The following is a 19,306-nucleotide window of genomic DNA, read 5'->3' on the forward strand; positions in this document are numbered from 1 at the left end:
TATACAGAAGACTCTACCTTTAAAAGAGCAATACATGGAGGAAGAAATTATAACAGATGACTTTTTGATGCCGGCATGTATTGGCACACCTATACACATAGCTAACTATACAACCACCTGTAAACTGGTGGTAAAACTGAATTTGTTTTGGTAAGTCATGTATTATCCATAAGATGTAACCTGCTTTCGTTGTACTTGACGGCCCTTCTTAATGCTTTGCCCTTCTTAATGCTTTGCTGTTATTTACATAAGTAAATTTAAACTCCCTGGTCATGGGTGTTTAGCCCGAGGTTTAGCCCACATCATTATGTAAGGTGAAAAATAGCATCATGATAAATGATAAATGTAACCTTTCGTTTAATGTTAAAAACCTTTGTTTCATGTCTCCTGTATGAAACTTTAAATACGGGCAAGAAACCATCAAGAAACTGTCACTATATCACTATAACACCCTTTTCATATGGTCATTTAAAACCAACATTTAACCCAATGCAGGTTGAAGTCTTTAACCCGGGTCAAGTTGAACCTTCAAGTTGCAAAGCACCTTGGGTTTGCAAAGTAAAAGTCTCTTAATAGAAAAGAGGAAAAATAAGTTGCAGTTTTTGGTGAATACATAAAGTGCTTAGAAGACAATATCACTCAATGAATACCCGATCATCTGATGATTGCTTGTGAACAGAAACTGGGTAGAACCTGGGTTGAATGTGAGCTGGATAACTTACTCAACCCTGGTTAAACCCACTTTTGGGTGTCCATGTGAAAACAGTGTTAGCGTACTATAGTGAGAGAAAAAACCATCATTATTGATGAAAAAAGGCATGAACAATACACTCAAATAAATAATATGATGTGTCCTCAGACACACGCAACCACATATGGCAAATGCCAAAAATGGGTGTGGCAAGGAAAAGGAATACACTTAATTGTTAGTCCATTCTGGACAGTCCCAAGCCAGAAATATCTTCCTTGACGTTGAGATGGTAATCCCTGCAGCTTCATCAAGAAGCTTCCTACAGTATGACTTTGAGATTAACTGAACTGATCAAAGAAATTCATGGTGTTAATGATGATGGTAAATAGTGGCCCAGAACACTAAGCTCAATGGTGTCATAATGACTCGTTTCCCCACCCACACATAAAAGTCATGATTACGAGCCATTTTCAACCAACAAGGTTTAGAGCAGGGACCTAGACTATCTCGTTTTTTTGACGCGTGCGTTTCGGGGGTACCGACTTTAATTTGTCTCGACTTCTCAGTGTAAAGAACGAGGTAAAGAAACACCGACTATGTCTACTTACAAGCTATACTACTATAATGCTAAAGGAAGGGCAGAGCCAATCCGGCTCATTTTTGCTCAAGCCGGAGTGAAATATGAAGACATTCGATATGAACGAGAAGATTGGCCTGCGATAAAACCAGGTGTGTAAGGGCATAATATACATAGACGGGAATATTAATCTTGGGAATAATCGGGTAAGAAGCATGACATCTGTAGAATTCTCGTACGCCATTTCAGAAGTGTCGCGTCCCTCGATCATGTGTTGTCACAGGGACTGAGGGATGAGAATGAAATCGAGAATGAAATAAAAATCATTAACGATCTTACAATGGAGGGGAAAAGATAGCATGTAATCGGGTGTCTTGACCTGTCTTAAAATTCCTAATTTTTCCTTAAACTTGTTAATTTGTTCTCTTTTTTTTGTAACATTATTATGACTGGTGAACCCACGCATACCGCATCAAAAGAAAGGATGGCACCAGAATTAATGCTTTTGTCTGAACACGCACCCCAGCTATCAAATACTGCTTTGAAAGTGCAGTGGCCATTACGCTTCGCTTACAGCTATGTTCAGCCCGTTACACAGTGCTACAGACGAAAAACAGTAGAAGAAGTGCCTCTGCAACAATCCAGTCACCACGAAAATATGACGATTCACGTGCCCCCAGCTATTAATTACTGCCTCGAATGTGCAGTGGCCATTACGCTTCGCTTTCAGCTATTTTCAGCCCGTTACACAGCGTTACAAACGAAGAACAGTGTTAGAATTGTCTCTGCAATCAATCCAGTCACTATAGAAAATATGGACGATTCCCATTTACAAACGTACTGTAGGGAAGCCATGCATCGCTCTACCGTGAATTGACACCTTGGGATGTCAGCAAAAAGAAATGGGACACAAAGGAGGACAAAGGTAAGTCCATGATGCGTGCATTGTACGTACTGCGGTATGCCAAAAAGCACATCTCGGGATGAAGCGACGTCAAACAGTGAAAAAATCAAGCCCATAGCCTTAGCCGTTATCAAGTTACACTTGCCTGAAGGCAGGCAGGCAGCCAGTAGAAAATTCCATTGAATAATTTTTTTTTTTTAATTTCGTAACTATTTATTGGAAGCCATTAGGATTGTACTGAAGGCACTTTTGGGCTTGGTTATACCTAACCAATACTGCAAAGGTGCCAGGATGGAGTTGTGAAGCTGGTTTTTGGGTGATTTTTTTGGCTAGGAAAACCCAAATCTCCATGATCCCTAATATACAGTGCTACTGTACTGTATAAGATAAGAGATGGTATTAAAAAAAATTTTTTTGTGGGTGCCTTATTGTCCGTGTTGTGTAATTGAGGCCATACCACAATTGGCACTGGCTCTTGTAACAATAGTTTGGCCAATATTCCTAAGTATTAGTTAGAAGGGGTCAACAAGGTTTCTATGCTATTTAGAGCCCCTCAGACAATGTGGACAAGTCTACCCACAAACTTAATTACTGAGGCCACCTACCCACAATTAATTACCTCAGCCTGGACCGGTAATTAATTGTGGGTAGGTGGCCTCGGTAATTAAGTTTGTGGGTAGCCTTGCCCACATTGTCTGAGGGGTTTTAAATGGCATAGAAACCGATGTTGACCCATTCTAAGTGGTTTAGAAAATTTCCTAGGTTAAGAAAGTTAGAGAAAGTGTACCAGCATTGGGATGTATCCTTAAGCGTGTCAGTACCACTGCACCGGCGTGACATTCACAAGCGTTGCATCAGTATGAAGTAGTTACTATGCCAGGCTAGAAAGATGCTTGTCTTGTCCAGAACGTAAGCTATTAAGAAGCAAATTGTGAGTACTACTGAGCATCAAGATTTATTTGTTGTGTCAGCACCACACCACACCGTCCATGCTGGACATTGGTATATTGAATGCGTAGACCATCTGAACGCTAATGATGATTATCTTGTCCAGAAAACAAGCTAACAGTAAGGACATTTTGTTTTTGGCTTTGCCAATTTCGTTTGATGAATGTAGTAAACAACCACCGGCGAGACCACAGGTTACTAACTATTTAGTAACCCCACCACAGGTTTCTATTGGATTTAGTAACCTCAGACATCAAAGGAAATATCATGTAAACTTTTCTAATAAGAGTTTGAAACACTGAGTAAAATCCTATGAGTTACCTGTAACATTAAAAAATTTTATTAGACTATACATGAATGACATGATGATATAGTTGATATCAGATCAGTACAATAATAGATCGGTAATAAATTTGTTAGATCAGATCAAAATTGGAATAGTTCAGAAATGTTGAATCGATAAATCTCTCCCAAATAGTGTATCCTATATGGTGGAATTCATGCCTATAACTAATGAAGTACCCTTAGAATTCGGAGAAGCACAGAGGCTACTAAAACGTTTGACAGAAACTATAGTGCACTTAGAAAGTGATGCTACAGGCATCTACAATCGATTCCACCATATGGTGGTTGTGATGGTGAGTGGGCTTTAGTTAACCATGAAACTATGTTTTCCAGTAGCTCCAATGTATTTTAGTACACACCTTACTAAGACATAGTGCACAGTATTGGTAACTGCCATGAGGCTTGTCCATGTTAGTAATTGATACCACATGTGAAGTATGACAATAATACGCAGCAGTGTAAATAATTGCTCACATTTGTGCACATAATCTAGACAACAGAGGCTAGACTACTACCTAAAGGAATGTTACCAGAAACGATAGTACAAAGAAAACATCAATTACAATTGCTAAGACTTGCAGCTAAGATTTAATAGCTACAAGGCCAGAAATCATTTAAATACTTTTCCATTAACCAACGAATAATAGAGTAGTCCCAGAAGCTTCTGAAAATCTGTATTAACTAATTACTAGACCAAAGTATAGTGGATTATCAAAAGTGATGCCAAGATACTTGTACAGGCTTTTGTGGTTAACTTGAAGTACCCCAGTAAAGCCATACAAGAAACCAAAAAGTGCACTGCATACTTTGAAAATTGGCTATATAAAAAGGACAAAGGAATATGATTGATTACAGGTTTATGAATACAATAAGTTACAAAAGGTTAACTACTAAATATAGATACATGATAAGTGTGTGCATGATGAGTTCATTAGATAGAGAATTCAGCTACAAACAAGTCACCATGTAGACAGCTCATCTACACTACACATCTCATAGTTAGGTGGCTTAGCAAAAAAATGTGGACACAACTGACAAAAGCACCAATTTTTTTCTGTGAGTTCCTTACCACATAAGATTAAAATTTTCAATAGGATCCACCTCAGGCATGCCTGTTGGGAAGCCATTCAAGGCTCGGGAATATGCCTTTTTACAAATTTGGTGTTTTAAATAGTAATTTGAACCTTTAGAATAATCTAGAGTATTTAAGTGACATTAAATTATAAAGTATGCCATTAAATTATAAATTATGTCATTAAATTTAAATATTTGTCAACACATGTCTATGTTTTTGTGTTTTATTTGCAATTACTCTATTAGAGCAGTCGGACAGTACTGTTGCCTCCTGTAATACAAAGATAAGTACATCTCCACTCTGCTATTTATTAGCACTTGAACCACAATCACTTAAAGCATGTACTAATCCACCACAAGTATCCCTAGGCCGTGTTGTGCCCCACAGAGAAATTCATATGCACTCTCCTCAAGCATGTACATATGTACGTATTTTGACAGATGGAATCTTTAGAGTAGCTTGCTCTGAAGTGTACAATTTCTAGCCTAGGGGCCCAGATCTAGGAGTGTTTACCCCCTCAGAAATTTAACCATGCACTTGCTATAGGAAAAGCTAGCAGAGTACATGTTCGTATCATAACAGAAAGATAAAAAATAGCAAGGAAAAGAACTAAGTTCTTCTGAAAACTAATCAGTGCTGCATGGTCAAACTTATATATATTTGCAGGACTGATTTATTGAATGTGGGACATAATAATACTGCTAGAACAATCAACATCTATAAAGTTCTGCTACACAGTGATAGAATTACCATGAGACCACTGTGTTAGTTGCAGTTGGACTGTTCTTTGCATGTGCATGATCTCAGCACAGCTATCCCAGTTGTGCCAAACATATCATAGTAGAAATTCTACACTTTTGATTACCTGATCAATGAAATATTGCAATTCTGTGTTCTTTAAATCCTAACCTAGCATGCCAAAACTATCTATGTGTAATCTTTGGCTACTAAGTTTCTCGGCAATGGTGAATGTAATACTAAAGTTATTTTTCGCTGTTACAATTTGATTCTAAGATTGCAATACTCCATCAGATTGCATCATATGTCTGAAAACTATAGCGTTTGATATATATGTACCTGTGGAAATACCATACCTGTCCAGTCAGGTTCTGGAAGCAAGGCAATTATATTTATATATATGTAGTTAGTCATTTATACTCTACTATTGCTTAATAAAAGTTGTCTGGAAATTTATGGAAAAAAAATCCATGGTGACTGCATCCCATGGACTTAAACCACACTTTGCTCTCACAAACCCTGGTGAAATCCTATACATTACATCCACTACTACAAATACACATTAATTCAGCTTGAGACTTGAGTAAAGGAATTTTAACTTACATGGTATATGGTATACAGCTGGGATTAATGGTATGAAGAACCTTGCTGTTGTGGTCATGTATGTGATTTCAGCATAAACACTTTTGTCATGCATGCAGCAATAAAACATGTTTTCATACTAAATAACAAGAGCTGGTGTAGTTTAAGCTGGTAAGTTATCAAACTATAGCTACTTCGCAATGAATTCTGTAAGATGCATTCTGTGACATCTGAATGACTACAGCATATGTAAGAGATATTTCATTTATATATCACAAACTAATTACTGCAAATATTACAATGTATATTCATTTCCATAGTGAGCGACTATAGAGAAATTTCTCTATACAGTTTGTGGATCATACAAGCTGTATACGCTATAAACTATAGGTGACCGGATTTGTGAAAAGGTACCTTTTCCACACATTTAATATACATACCAGCAAACAAAATGATGTAACACTTGACTCCTTATACTCTTGCTCTTAGTACCAGAATGTAGCCAGATACTGTAGTTACACCCATGGGAAATTTCAGGCTATTATATGCCATGATCAAAAAGTTATGAAACTTCAAAGTTCAAAAATGGGTCAAATTTTTTGTGTGGAAAAGGTACCTTTTCGCAAATCCAGTGTATGAATGAAAAATTACTTGTCAGCATTGAATAAAGCTTGTGAGAGTAATATTACTGTTTATTAGGTCTTGGTTTAATGTTCAACCCTGCATAATGTTCTCTTGCATGGAATAGAGTAAAATTAGCACTTATATGGCTTACTGAATGTAAAAATTCTTTAGTTACATAGTTATAAATGCTTTGATGGAAAGCCCTTTTTAGAATAAGATGGATCCTATCAAAAAATTAAAGTTACTACATATGTGGAGAAAGTTTGGTGCTTTTGTCACTTGTGTCCACATTAGTTTTAAATTTGGCTTTTAGCAACCTAACTATCACAGCTACGTTGCGAGTCACCCAGTAGAATTGTCGATAACAAGCCACCGCGTAGAAAGTTCAGCTACATAGCAAGTCACCATGTCTTGCACACCATGTAGAGAAAAGTCACCCTGTCAAGACTTCAGCTATGTTAACAAGTCATCCAGCTACATTCCAAGTCACTCTATAGAGAGTTCAGCTACATAGACTTTTCTCTTCATCCTGTAGTAAGAAAACAAGTTGATGTTGTGCTACACTGCTTGAAGGTTCTTAGTTTACTAATTTGTTAAGCTGCTTTACTGTAGTTGTATCCAGTTGTAAAATGTCAGTAGCTTTGAGTATATGGAACATAATTGTTTTACTAAGTTTTAAACTCTCAGTAAAACATCAGTGAATGCGGGTTTACTGAAAAACTACTAACAATTACCTGTTCTATATACTGGGGATATACCACTCCAGTAAACTAAGAAACTTCAAGCAGTGCTACTTCTAAAAACCAGGCGCCATGCAGTTAGCCAACTTATCTGGAATTAACCATAGATAGTATATGCTATGAATTAACCAACTATGTATTACTATTGTAGTTTTGGGTTGTGCAATCATATTATTAGTTAATTCTCGTAATTCATGAAAGTTTTGTAATTCGTTCAATTACGTTGCTATGCACTGCTAAGGAAGCACTTGTTAAACAAACCGCTTTTACCAACATATTATGCACAGAAGTATCTTCTAAACTGTTTTATAGTTTGACTATCGTGTTTTTTCCCACAAATTCTCTCGACAAAGCCTCAAAGCTGCTCTTCATTTTCATGCGCATACGTAAGGGATATGCCCCCTTTCAACTCAAAGCGATAGGCTATTCCTGGTAGTGTACAAGGCCTGCACCGTTGTTTTTCAGTTGTTTAACACCTGAAAACCTCAAAGGGAAGGTAGTTTACAAAGTCTGACGAAAGTCACTACACCCGTATTTCAGTCTGCCGAAAAGAAACCACCTCAGAACAAAGTTCACCCTTGCAGAAGTTTAATATAGACTTCATTTCACTTTTACTTCTTACATAAAAGCTGCTTTTACCGTTATTTAACGATTTTGCTCACGTGGGTGCGTACAGACAAATATAGGTAGATAGGTACACACACAACACACTTTTACGAAAACAATTTCAGTAAACCAGTCGCACGCCTGGTTTAAAAAAAGGTAATTGCAAAAAGAATACACCAAAATAAAAACCAAATCAGCAGCCAAAACAGCCAAAGTGGGTGCAGCCCCCAAAAGAGGCCAGGGTGAAAAAAGTTGTAAAATTAAACGTGGTGGCCAAGTTATGGCTATGATGGTAGGTTAATGGCAAAAAAATTTAATAACGACAGTTCAGGTGAATATAGTGCCGAATCCTTGGAGAAGGTAACATAAATTCACCTGAATTTTCATTTTTCGTCCTGGATTTTTTGGGGGCTGCACCCTTTTTTCATAGCTCAGCTGTTTTTGTGTGGATTATATTTGCCTGGCCTTAATAGGCAGAACTGCATCCTGGTCATAAGAGCCTGGGACATGTGAGACCATAGGTATGAGGCATCTCGGTCTTGAGGATCAGCTGCAGGTTAAGGTAGCGTCTTCTTACGATCAGGGTGGTACTACGATGTATTGGCTGATGGCTCTAGCCAGGTGCTACAAGACTATGCATTGAAATGTGTTGTTCTGTTGTAGGCAGTGACTATTCTAGATTCACCTTCCCTGAAAGTTGTGAGTGACAACTACAACATCAGTATAACAACTGCAGTATAACAACTGGGGAGACTAATGGGACTGCAATCCTTAATTTTAGAGGTGTCTTATCCGAGAGATTGAGATACTCATGTACCCAAACCATACAGATGTGTTGACAGATACAATCAGTCAAAATTACCGGAAGACTAATTTTCCTGTGAGGGCATGCCCCCAAATAGAGCATGATTCATATGCTGGGGTACTGATGAAACCCAGAATGGAACGGAACAGAATGGAATTAATCGGGATGCATGCCAAATTTAAAATCGTTTTAAACAGATTGTGCACTGTTTCCAACTGTCACACAATAACTAGAATTGTGCTAGAGTTAGTTTGTTTCTGTTTATAGGTATGCTAGTAATCGTTCGCTCGAAAGTTCTATTAAATGGCCACCACGTGGCAAGGTGTGTGTAAATAAAATCCATCCAGTAATCCTGATGTAGAAGTACTTCCTTACCATTCCAAAAGGCAAACTACTGTAGTATTTTCATGTCGTGTAGCGGTATTCAAGCCTTTTTAATACAAGTGTCGCTGGTTTTCTGAGGCAACTATAATTCTACCATTATTGACAGCAATTTACGAGAGTTAGCAAACTGCGGTATGTTATATTAACAGTGCTTACAAAAAATAGGTTAACAGCTTAGCTAAATGATCGTTGTTCAGCGTAAACAATTGTACAACGCATTCTTGCAGTGGGCATTAAATAGATTCATCGAGCAAATGACTTCTAGCATGTCTATAGCAGAAGCTAACTAATTCCAGCACAATTCTAGTTATTGTGTGAAAGTTGGAAACAGTTCACAATCTGTTTAAAACGATTTTTTTAACTTAGCGCGTACCCTATTGATTCCATTCCGTTCCATTCCGGCTTTCATCAGTACCCCCATATGCTGAGTGTACATAGCCTTTATGCAGTGTAAATATTTTGTTGCAATACTATTGTACTGTACTTTGGTTTACACTGATTTACACTGTACTTTGGTTAAATTTTCAATTGGCACACAAAACTGTCAAAATATGGCCTCATTTAATCTCAGATGATGTACTAATTAAACTTTAAAACAAATCTTAAAGATGCTCTTACACGTAGATATATTATAATTTCCTAGATTACTTATACAGTGAAACCTGTCTATTGCAGTCATTTCTGGACCAAAATTTTTACTGACCTTATGACCACATTAGGTTATACACAAATGACACTTTCAGTAATTATTACATTGGCCATTTAGACAAGTGACCTTACCTGATTAGACAGCTTCACTATAAAGCTTTTAAAAATTTCTACCATTTGATTTCCAAGAGCCTGATTTTTATACGTTAGTCAAATACGTTTCATGACTGATAGAGACCTCAATATTGTACATGTTCCTTGCAGTAATACACCTACTCAAACACTAATTTCATGCAGATGACTATTGGTCATGATTTACTAGAATGATATTTTTAGACCTTGCTTCATGTGTACTATTTGTTTTGCAGAAAAGCCATTTGAACGAATTCCAGTCCTTGATGTAGATGGTACAGAGATCTGTGGTGGTACAAATATTCTCCGTTACTTGGGAATGACTTTTGGTAGGTAAATATTATCTTGCACACTCTGTGCTATTGTGTGAATGAATAAGGCATGTGGCTATGCATGTATTTGAATGCGTGCAGACACCTCATTGACCTGAAATGCAATAACTTAAAATATTAAACACTTGAAATTTTTATACAGCAGACACATTTTACCATTAGACATTTCCAGTTTAAATTTTCCCATGTAAGATATCTAGAATAGTTGCTATTTGCACTTTAAAGTGTTAGCTGGTAGTTACATGAGTCACTAAATTATCTCTTCTTTTTGGTCATATATGATAGACCACAATTTTGTGACCAGCTTTTGTGCTTTTGCAAGACCATGCAGAGTTGGGAAGCTGCAATAGTCTATGCATGCGTAGGCTCATGAAATAGGACTTACAAACTCTTCATTTGCCAAGAGTAACTTTATTCTTGACTGTTCTAGGACCATTGCATAAGTCATCAATTATTGATGCAAACCTATGGGATTTTCATTTAGCGCAATATATACACAAACTTTTTATACCCAGCAGTAGGCAATTAAATACTCTAGGCATACACAACATATCGATTTCCCATCAATTATTATTGTCTATCAATCATACACTTGATAACTAGTGTGCATCAATTATTATCCTATTTGATGTATTTCACTAATTATTATCCTATTTGATGTATTTCACTTAGCATCCCATACAATTTAAAATTAAATACACTCAAATCAGTTTCTAATAAATGAGTAATTGAGTATTATAATGTTTTAAGAATAAATTAAACAGCACTGTTGTTTCATCAAGGATGTTAAGGAAATATAATGTGAGGTTTCAATGCATGTATTGATGGTATATATGACAATAACAATAAACACCTTAACCTGTTGATTAACAGATTATCAAATTTTCAACATAAACAAAACTGGGAAGAACTGTAACTACTTTGTTTCCTGCCATACAGCAATGTAACCAATGACATACAAGCTCTTTGTCCGTAAATAGTAACCAACAACTTCTATCCTTTTCTTAATCACTGTGTTCAGAATGCCTTGCAGTATAACAAATTTTCAAAACTTGACAGCATGTGACAATTAAGACCCCTACAAACCAAGTGTAAGTTGGTAAATGGTGCCTGAAAGTGACAGTGTTTAAAAATGTCTTTTACTAAGTTATTCTGATCTCCTGTTGTTTAGATAGCCTCCTAAAACTTTGCTTTACTTTCTGAACTATTTCCTCCTAGGTAGCTTCATTGTTCATCACTTCCAACTACCACAATAGGTGGTTCCGTCTTCTTTGTCCACATAAACAATTCATAATGGTAGTGTTATCTACAATTTGATGTATGTCGTTTGTCTTGTTATATATAGCAGTACAAGAAAATTTGTATCCCAGCACTTCCAGTATCATTAATTGTGTTATCATTCATATCCAATTGTAAATTAATGTGATACATTTTCTAACTCATCAAACATTGTGTATGGTCCATTTTTGTCCCACAGGTATGGCTGGTAACAATGAATTGGATAATGCTGTGTTGGGAGGAATTGCTGATTACATTACTGACATCATTGAAACCGTGTCAAAAGTATTTCACGCTAAAGAGGAGGATAAGGTGAATGCATGCTTGTTGCTCCAAACATGGTTACGCTTCGTGTCTAATACCTATCTCCTGACAATTAACAGCAAAGAAATTTAGTAATGAAATTACAATTGTCTTTCTGATGAAATTATGTGATCAGATAAATTTACAAAATAGATGCCAGAAACTAATGTCCACATGTACAGTGACTTAGTCAGTTGTATAGAAAACACCATACTATACAAAATTTTGGTGGGAGAAAATTTTGGCGAAATTTGTCAAAATCTCTTGTCCACTTTTTAATGAAATGAATAGAGGGAATGCAGTATGACACAAACATTTGCCAAAATATTATCCACCAAATTCTACGTCACCAAAATTTTCTTCTGCCTAAAATTTTGTATTGTACGGTATATGAAGCCACATTTGGCTTGATTGCACCCAACCAATACTGCCAAGGCACCATGTAGGTAATATCACCATATCACCAAATGTTGTTACATGATATGGTGCTGTCAACAGGCTACAATGATGGCTGAACTCAAAGAGAAAACTCTCCCCAATATGTTGGAAGTTCTTCAGAAGAATGTGAAGAATGGACACTTTATTGGATCTGAGGTTTGTAATGATAATGATAGACCACACACCCGAGCTATAAGATAGAAAGGATGCAGCAAAAAATGGTTATATAGAGTTAATATCTAGTCGTAGCCAAGAAAATAACTGCAATGATGTTAATGGGTATAAAATTTTTATCCTCACCACAATCATCTCTTGGCTGCACACAACCTTGTATCTTAAAAAGTGACATGTCCTTTATGACAGCATGTGAGTTCTAATGTATTTATCATTTGTTTTTGTATATGTAAGTTCCAAAACCTAGCTGTGCCATTTCGTTTGATTGTCTCTTCTATGGACGTAGTTAAGTTGTAAGATTTTCAGTGTTGGATGTTCTGCAACAATGTGACTCCTTAGAGCTGAGCGATAGTACAAAACTATCATTATTTATGATTGATAATAACTTTTATATCACGATAGTATCATGATATTACTAGCAGTTATCAAAGACACTCAACCTCACACATACGACACATGAATAATCCAATCACACACCACGTATCTGCTTTTCTAACACTCCATTGGCAAAATTTGTTATGCATTACAGTTGTAATCTTTGTTGTACATGGACTTTCACAGTTACTAACGATATCATCATGTTTGCTTCTTTTTGACTAAACACAGATATGCATAATTTATTACGATAGTATGATAGCATACTATCATAATCACGATTGTTACTGTCACGGCCATCGATAGATCACAACTATCACTCACCTCTATGACTGCTCTATTAGAGTGTCTTAATAGGTTTGTTAGGTATGTTAATTTTTACTATACAATTATTGGATGTCAATTTCACCCTAAGACATGTAACAACCTTCATAATTTACCAAGCAATTCAGCTAGCATTCACAAGCAGTTTGCTAAATTGTGATTGAAAAACGCAAGTGATCCCACCAATGCTTTAGTTAACCTGTATGAAACCTGGTATGTAAAAGCATTGTAATGTGTTCTGCTCTAAGTATGAGGAAAACCATGTGTAAAAATATAAGTAGTGTTGCCACGATATATTGATACATTGATAGTATCGATATAACGAGATGGTGAGTATGATATGATATAACCAATCAGTTATATCAATGGTTGCACGATACAGAAGAACCTCAGTTATCCAAACCCCTTGGGATCAGGGGTATTCCATAGGTCTGAAAAGTCCATATCTCTAAAACTGTGTATAAATAACCTCTTATCAAAGATTTTAAATATCAGTATTTTCAACTACCCTAATAGAACAGTCACTACTCTAATAGAGCAGTTATTTCCGTAGTTTGGTTAACCAAGAATCCGGATAACTGAGGTTCTACTGTAATGTTGCTGCTTAGTATAATGATGTGGGGGAGGCCAGACATATGGTATTTGGAATTTAAATAAGTTATGTATTGTGGTAAACAAGCCGAACCCTAAGTGAACTGGAAGGTTTTAAGGTTTTTATGTAGTGCCAGTCACTTGTCTCATCTGTATAACAGTAGTAAAATGCATTTAAAACCTGATAATCAAGAGTAGCTTTTGCTTATGGTGTACATTTAAACTTACAATGAAGAGTATGTATATGTTTGTCTTGCAAATGTTACAATTAGTTCTATATCGTGATATATGTTCATATCGTGACATAAACATTGGTGATATATGATATAGAGTTTTTCTATATCGTGGCAGCACTAAATATAATTCAGTTGTGTGAATATAGGAAAGTACATCTTGAGGGAAATTCTGTTGCCGGAATGATTCCTATAAATGTCACTTTGATTCACCGAATAACAGTAATTAAGTGTTGATGCAAACACAACTAATAATGCTGAGATGACTTTTAGGCTTTAGGCATCACCCTGACTCTAGAGAAGATATACTGTATTCAGGGGCATACGCAGGAATTTTGAAATGGGGTTTCCCCTACATCTAAGTGACTGTTATATTAGAGTATTTCACCAAAATCATAATTCAGAACAATGCTGTAAGTATTGCTATCATGTTAGAAACCACTAAGATATAAAAGTTTGAATGTGTCCTGTTCCATGATAGATTCCAGATTCTGGAAACCTGAAGTTTCAATTTCTTAATGTTTAAGTGGTGTGTAAAATCCAAAGGGGTATCCTGAAACCCTTAGAAACCCCCCTCAGTACACCCCTGGTATTTGACCAGTTAATAGCCACGGCTACTATAACTTTTTCAACAAGGAAAATCCTGCGGCTACTATGCGAAGGCAGCTATTGTGGACTTATGTGGCAGCAGCCTGCAGTGTTTATATGGATTCATGAGTGACTGGCCTTGTGTAATCATTCTTCAATAGTATCATTCATTTTAACTTCTCTCAAAGACGCTATTTCTTGGCTTAGAATAACTCCTTTGCCCAGTTTCATATCTTATCAACATGCACTTGCATCAGTATGTTCAGATACAAGCTGCGACTCTTATCCATGGGCAGCCCTTATGACTAGGCTGTGGTGTGTCTACTATCCAGGGGTGGCTAATATACGAGACATGGCTATTAACCAGTCAAGTACAGTATACAGTGTTGCAACTTACCTCTAATTCTTCCTTCTTTGTGTATTGTTTGTTAAGTTGTTGATTATCAGCTAGGTTCTCTATCAGTAACTCGTATCACTTTCACGCAATTTTCACATACAGTAAGTGTCCGTAATTTATAGACATGTCTTCTGAAGTTATGAAAATTTATTGTGATGCCAAGTAAGTACTTGTGTTGTAAAATGAAGGAAAATGGCTCTTCAGTGCTGAATTATGATTATGCATGCAAATTGTGTTGAATTGTTCCCATGCTCTGGTGCTTTCAGCTTCCTGGGCTATACAACACTTGTTACTTATATTGTTACAAATGCAAATGATATGTTTTATTTAATAACCTTTGTTATTAACTTGTTCAACAGAAGCTCTCATGGGCTGACATAATGGGGTACTGGTATATGGTAATTCTGAAAACTATGTTTGGTGTTAATCTGGCTGACTACCCTGTGCTCCAGAAACTTCATGATGATGTAGCTGCTCTACCTAACATTAAGAAGTGGTTGGAGACAGGACCAAAGGATAATATTAGGTAAAAGCAGCAACTTATTTGGAGTGACAAGATTGATTGACTTTGCAAAATAGACCATGCACTTGAACACCTTAGAGTTGGTATTTTTGGATTTACATTTTTGTAGTGTACTATTGAAACAATGTGACGGTGCAATTATAGTCAGTTTTAAACAAAAACATGAGCTGTATTCTCCGTAAAGTTGAAGTATGAACTGCACTAGCACTAACGCGTTACCCCCAACACTGCGTGTGCAGATAATCAGTATGGCTATAGCACAGTTTATGCACATATCAGTGTCACACCCTACCTCAGGGCGAGCAGCAGGTGGTCATTCCTGGGAATTTTGCAACACTTAACCATATTGTTAGTGATTTCTGGGGTAAATAATACAAGTTAGTAGAGGATTTGTGACCTGAAGTTGTCTCCAGCAGTGAGGAATTTGTCATCTGGCTTCCCACCTCTGCCTAATTTGGGGTAGGTACATAATGAGTGCTAAATTTGATTGATTTGTGACCAACTGCAGTGGCAGATACAGAGGGTTGCAATGGTTTCAGCTGAAACTCCCTCTGAAAAATCACCACGAGTTATACGTAGTGTGTTATAGTAGGACTTTCTACTGGCGAAACTTTCACTTTTTTCTTTGAAATGACGTTGAAGAGCAGGTTGTGACCTTTTTTTTTCTTTTGGTCTTCGACTTACAGCTAGGCTGAAGTTCAGTGGAATCTGAAACCCCCTCTGAAAATTTCTAGATCCGCCACTGAACTGATAGCAATGCCATACATTTAACAGGTACATAATATTATATACCACTTTGACACCTCAGATCAAAGGAAATCACAGGGTTATATATCACATATTTCCCTGACCACAGGGCAATATCTAGCCCTGTGGTTAGGGAAATATCATGATATAGCCCTGACCACAACTGCCTTTGATGCTGAGGCAGCTACAAAGCATCAGTTCCCTTTGATTATTTATATAGTTAAAGTTTTGCATTGTGGGTTTGAATTAAACATGTTGATTTAGTTAGGGGCATTGTTGTGAAGTAAAAAGAAATGAGTGAGTCAGCATTACATAGTTCAGTTACTAAGCATCACTAAATAATCATTTTTGCAATGTGGGGATTGTTTTTCTACAGAGTACATTTCAACTGCACGAAAAGATGCCTCAAACATTCACAACCTATATGTCTAAGTGTTTATTTTAGCACCTTAGGTAACTTTATTCATCCACAAAGTGATTATTTGGTTTAAAATGGTATCACTACAACCAGTGAAACCCACAATCATTTCTTTTTTGTGCCCATAATTTAAATCCACAATCGATTTTTGCAAACCTCTGTATAAAAGTAATGTGGTGAATGTAGGTTTGTCTTCCTTCACCTATTAGGTGAGCATGCCAGAGTGGTATATATCAAGACTCATGGTAGTGAGTCGCGCGGCCAGTAAAGCAGAAACGCGTGCCGCAGACAATAAATGACGCGACCACTATGTGAGGATTTTTACTGGAACGAACGTCAAATTCAGCCGTCCTGTAACTCACCAGCCACTTACGCTATCCCTCTGAAACTCTAGAGTTGAACTCATTGTGTCACTAGTAACTACCACACAAGCAGTGAAGCAAATCCATGCCAATTGTTTCGTGATCGAGATTGCCGACATCAAAGGGGAAGTTTCTTTTTTTTTTATCGCATGCGGTTAGACGCAACCGCAGGTGTATGCCTTGCGTTCCTTTGTGCATTCCAAACATTGATTGCCCTGCTATCGCTTCAGTATTCACTCAATCGCCTCAAGATTCACATCATCGATTTCACCATACATGATTATCCTACAGTCGTAGTTTCAGCACCAAACGAAGTTTCAGTCGACCTAGAGGCCAAATACAAAACCCAGATTGTTGTTTTCCGCAATACTCGCTTGGCATGTAGGGCAATGTGTCTTTAAACTGTTCTAAAAGTTTCGTTTAGATTGAAACATTTGTTTTCAAGAATGGCTAGTTTGAAAATTTAGACGCCCCCACGTAATTTGCTCTCTAAGAATTTTACTCGGAATTTAAAGAATGACGCAGAGCACAACTGCGGTCACTGGGTATTGATGAACTGGCGCTCTATGTAGTTAATCAGTGCATAAAGCCACAAAGAAGTGTGCTGCCATAGATTATAGTCCACAGATATAATCTATGGTGCTGCATACCATCGTTCGTTTTTAACAAATTTAGTCGCCCCCACCGTGACATAATTTGTCCCTCTAAGGGCGCGGCTTAAAGAATGACACAATACAACTGTGGTTACCAGATTTTGACACAAGCTGCGAGTAATTAGCACATGTAGCTAGCCAATTGTCACCATGCATTATTACATTTTATAGCACCCCCACACAAAAATTATACATGTAATTACAACATACAGAGGACACATGAATGCCAAACACTTTTCACAACAATAATGTAAGAATTATACAATAATGACTGTAATAGCTATAACAGCTATGAAATGTTTTCTAGTGGCCCGCCATGGTAGCAAGTCTCACATGATGGCATGTATATTCATCCAATCCAAACACAATGGGAGTAACACGTAAGTATGATGAAAAGTTGGTATGACTCCATTTGTAGAATCCAGATGAGTGGGTGTGGCTCCAGTATGTCTAAACAGTTAACAAACATTCCTGTTATAAATATGTGCTAGAGTTGCAATATAATAGCATAGTATTTAAATGCAACAATACATAGTCTCCATTGCATCACTTTCAAACAACACTAAGTGGAGGATATTGTTGCATCTCTAGTATGTACACTCTATCAGTACAACCTGTTTTAATGGCCACCAGTATAGAAAGACAACCTCTCTTGAAAAGCCAATTCTAATTGAGAATTTATACACTGTTACCTGCTTATTGAGTGAAGGTGGCAATAAACAAGTTCCACCGTAATTTATACACATGATCTGATCTGTATATTCTGTCAGTGGATGAGATCCACTTGGCCAGGACAAAATGTGACCCAAATGTCCTGGGTGATCCATACTCAACCCACTTATGACCCAGTGGCACAATGGAACTGAGTATAGAGAATACATTTATATTTATTTCTAAGATGTGTGGATGTGTGGACACATTACAACACATTACATGTACATACAAGACATGCTACGTACTGTTTTAGCATTCAAGTCACCACATTATGTACGGACCAGTCAACAATGCTTCATAGTGCCCATCAGTAAACCTGAAGAAAAGTTACGAAAAATAAAAATTCACATGAGTACAATGAAACCTCATTAATATGGCCAGCTGTGGAACCAAAAATTTGGCCTGAATAACAAGGTAGCCTTATTAATGAGTAATGCTTAGCTATATTTGGGATCTACTAGAGGTGGCCAATATAATGAGGTGGTCTTATTAAAGAAGTGGCCACTAAGTGAGGTTTCACTGTACATACAGTTCACAATGGTGAACAATATTAATGGTTAACAATATACACTGAAACCTGCAGGTCACTTGTGGAAGATTGCTCTCTACACAAAATGACACATTCAGAGATGGATGATACAGTAACACATTGTGACTTCAATACTCGTGATGTGTCACTGCTAGGCAGCAACCATATACACGGCACTGCCAATGCACAACATCGCACTTGCTTGTACACACAATTTTGCTCAAGATTTTACAAATTGATAATTAAGGGGTGTGGAAACTAGCTGCTCGCTCGAAAGACTGTGTGGCAGCTGTTTCCTTTCTGTACAAGTAGCCACCAAGATAGGTCCACTGTGGACGAAAGCCAGGCATTAGATATTTGGTATTTCATGTGTTGAAGGCATTCCAGGGCTTCCAGTAGTCTCAAATCTCACCACAGTTTAACTCAGGCAGTGTTGTGGTCACCACTAAACCACTGAAATGCTGTGTTATGTGAAAAATATATCCTATGGATAATGACTTCATCACTTTCTTCATCAGGAGCTTATAA

General features: G+C 37.1%; 1 protein-coding gene across 1 annotated transcript; it reads left to right on the top strand.

The window, feature by feature from the left end:
- The first annotated feature begins 1,193 nt into the window (after window positions 1–1,193).
- LOC136243053 (glutathione S-transferase 1-like) lies at window positions 1,194–15,516 on the top strand. Its single transcript, XM_066034570.1, has 5 exons — window positions 1,194–1,420; window positions 10,036–10,128; window positions 11,609–11,721; window positions 12,211–12,306; window positions 15,192–15,516. Exons 1-5 carry the CDS (start codon window positions 1,288–1,290, stop codon window positions 15,360–15,362), a joined length of 606 nt encoding a protein of 201 aa, XP_065890642.1. The 5' UTR covers window positions 1,194–1,287; the 3' UTR covers window positions 15,363–15,516.
- Window positions 15,517–19,306: the final 3,790 nt, after the last annotated feature.

This window comes from Dysidea avara, chromosome 13, assembly GCF_963678975.1.
Source record: "Dysidea avara chromosome 13, odDysAvar1.4, whole genome shotgun sequence".
NCBI lineage: Eukaryota > Metazoa > Porifera > Demospongiae > Dictyoceratida > Dysideidae > Dysidea > Dysidea avara.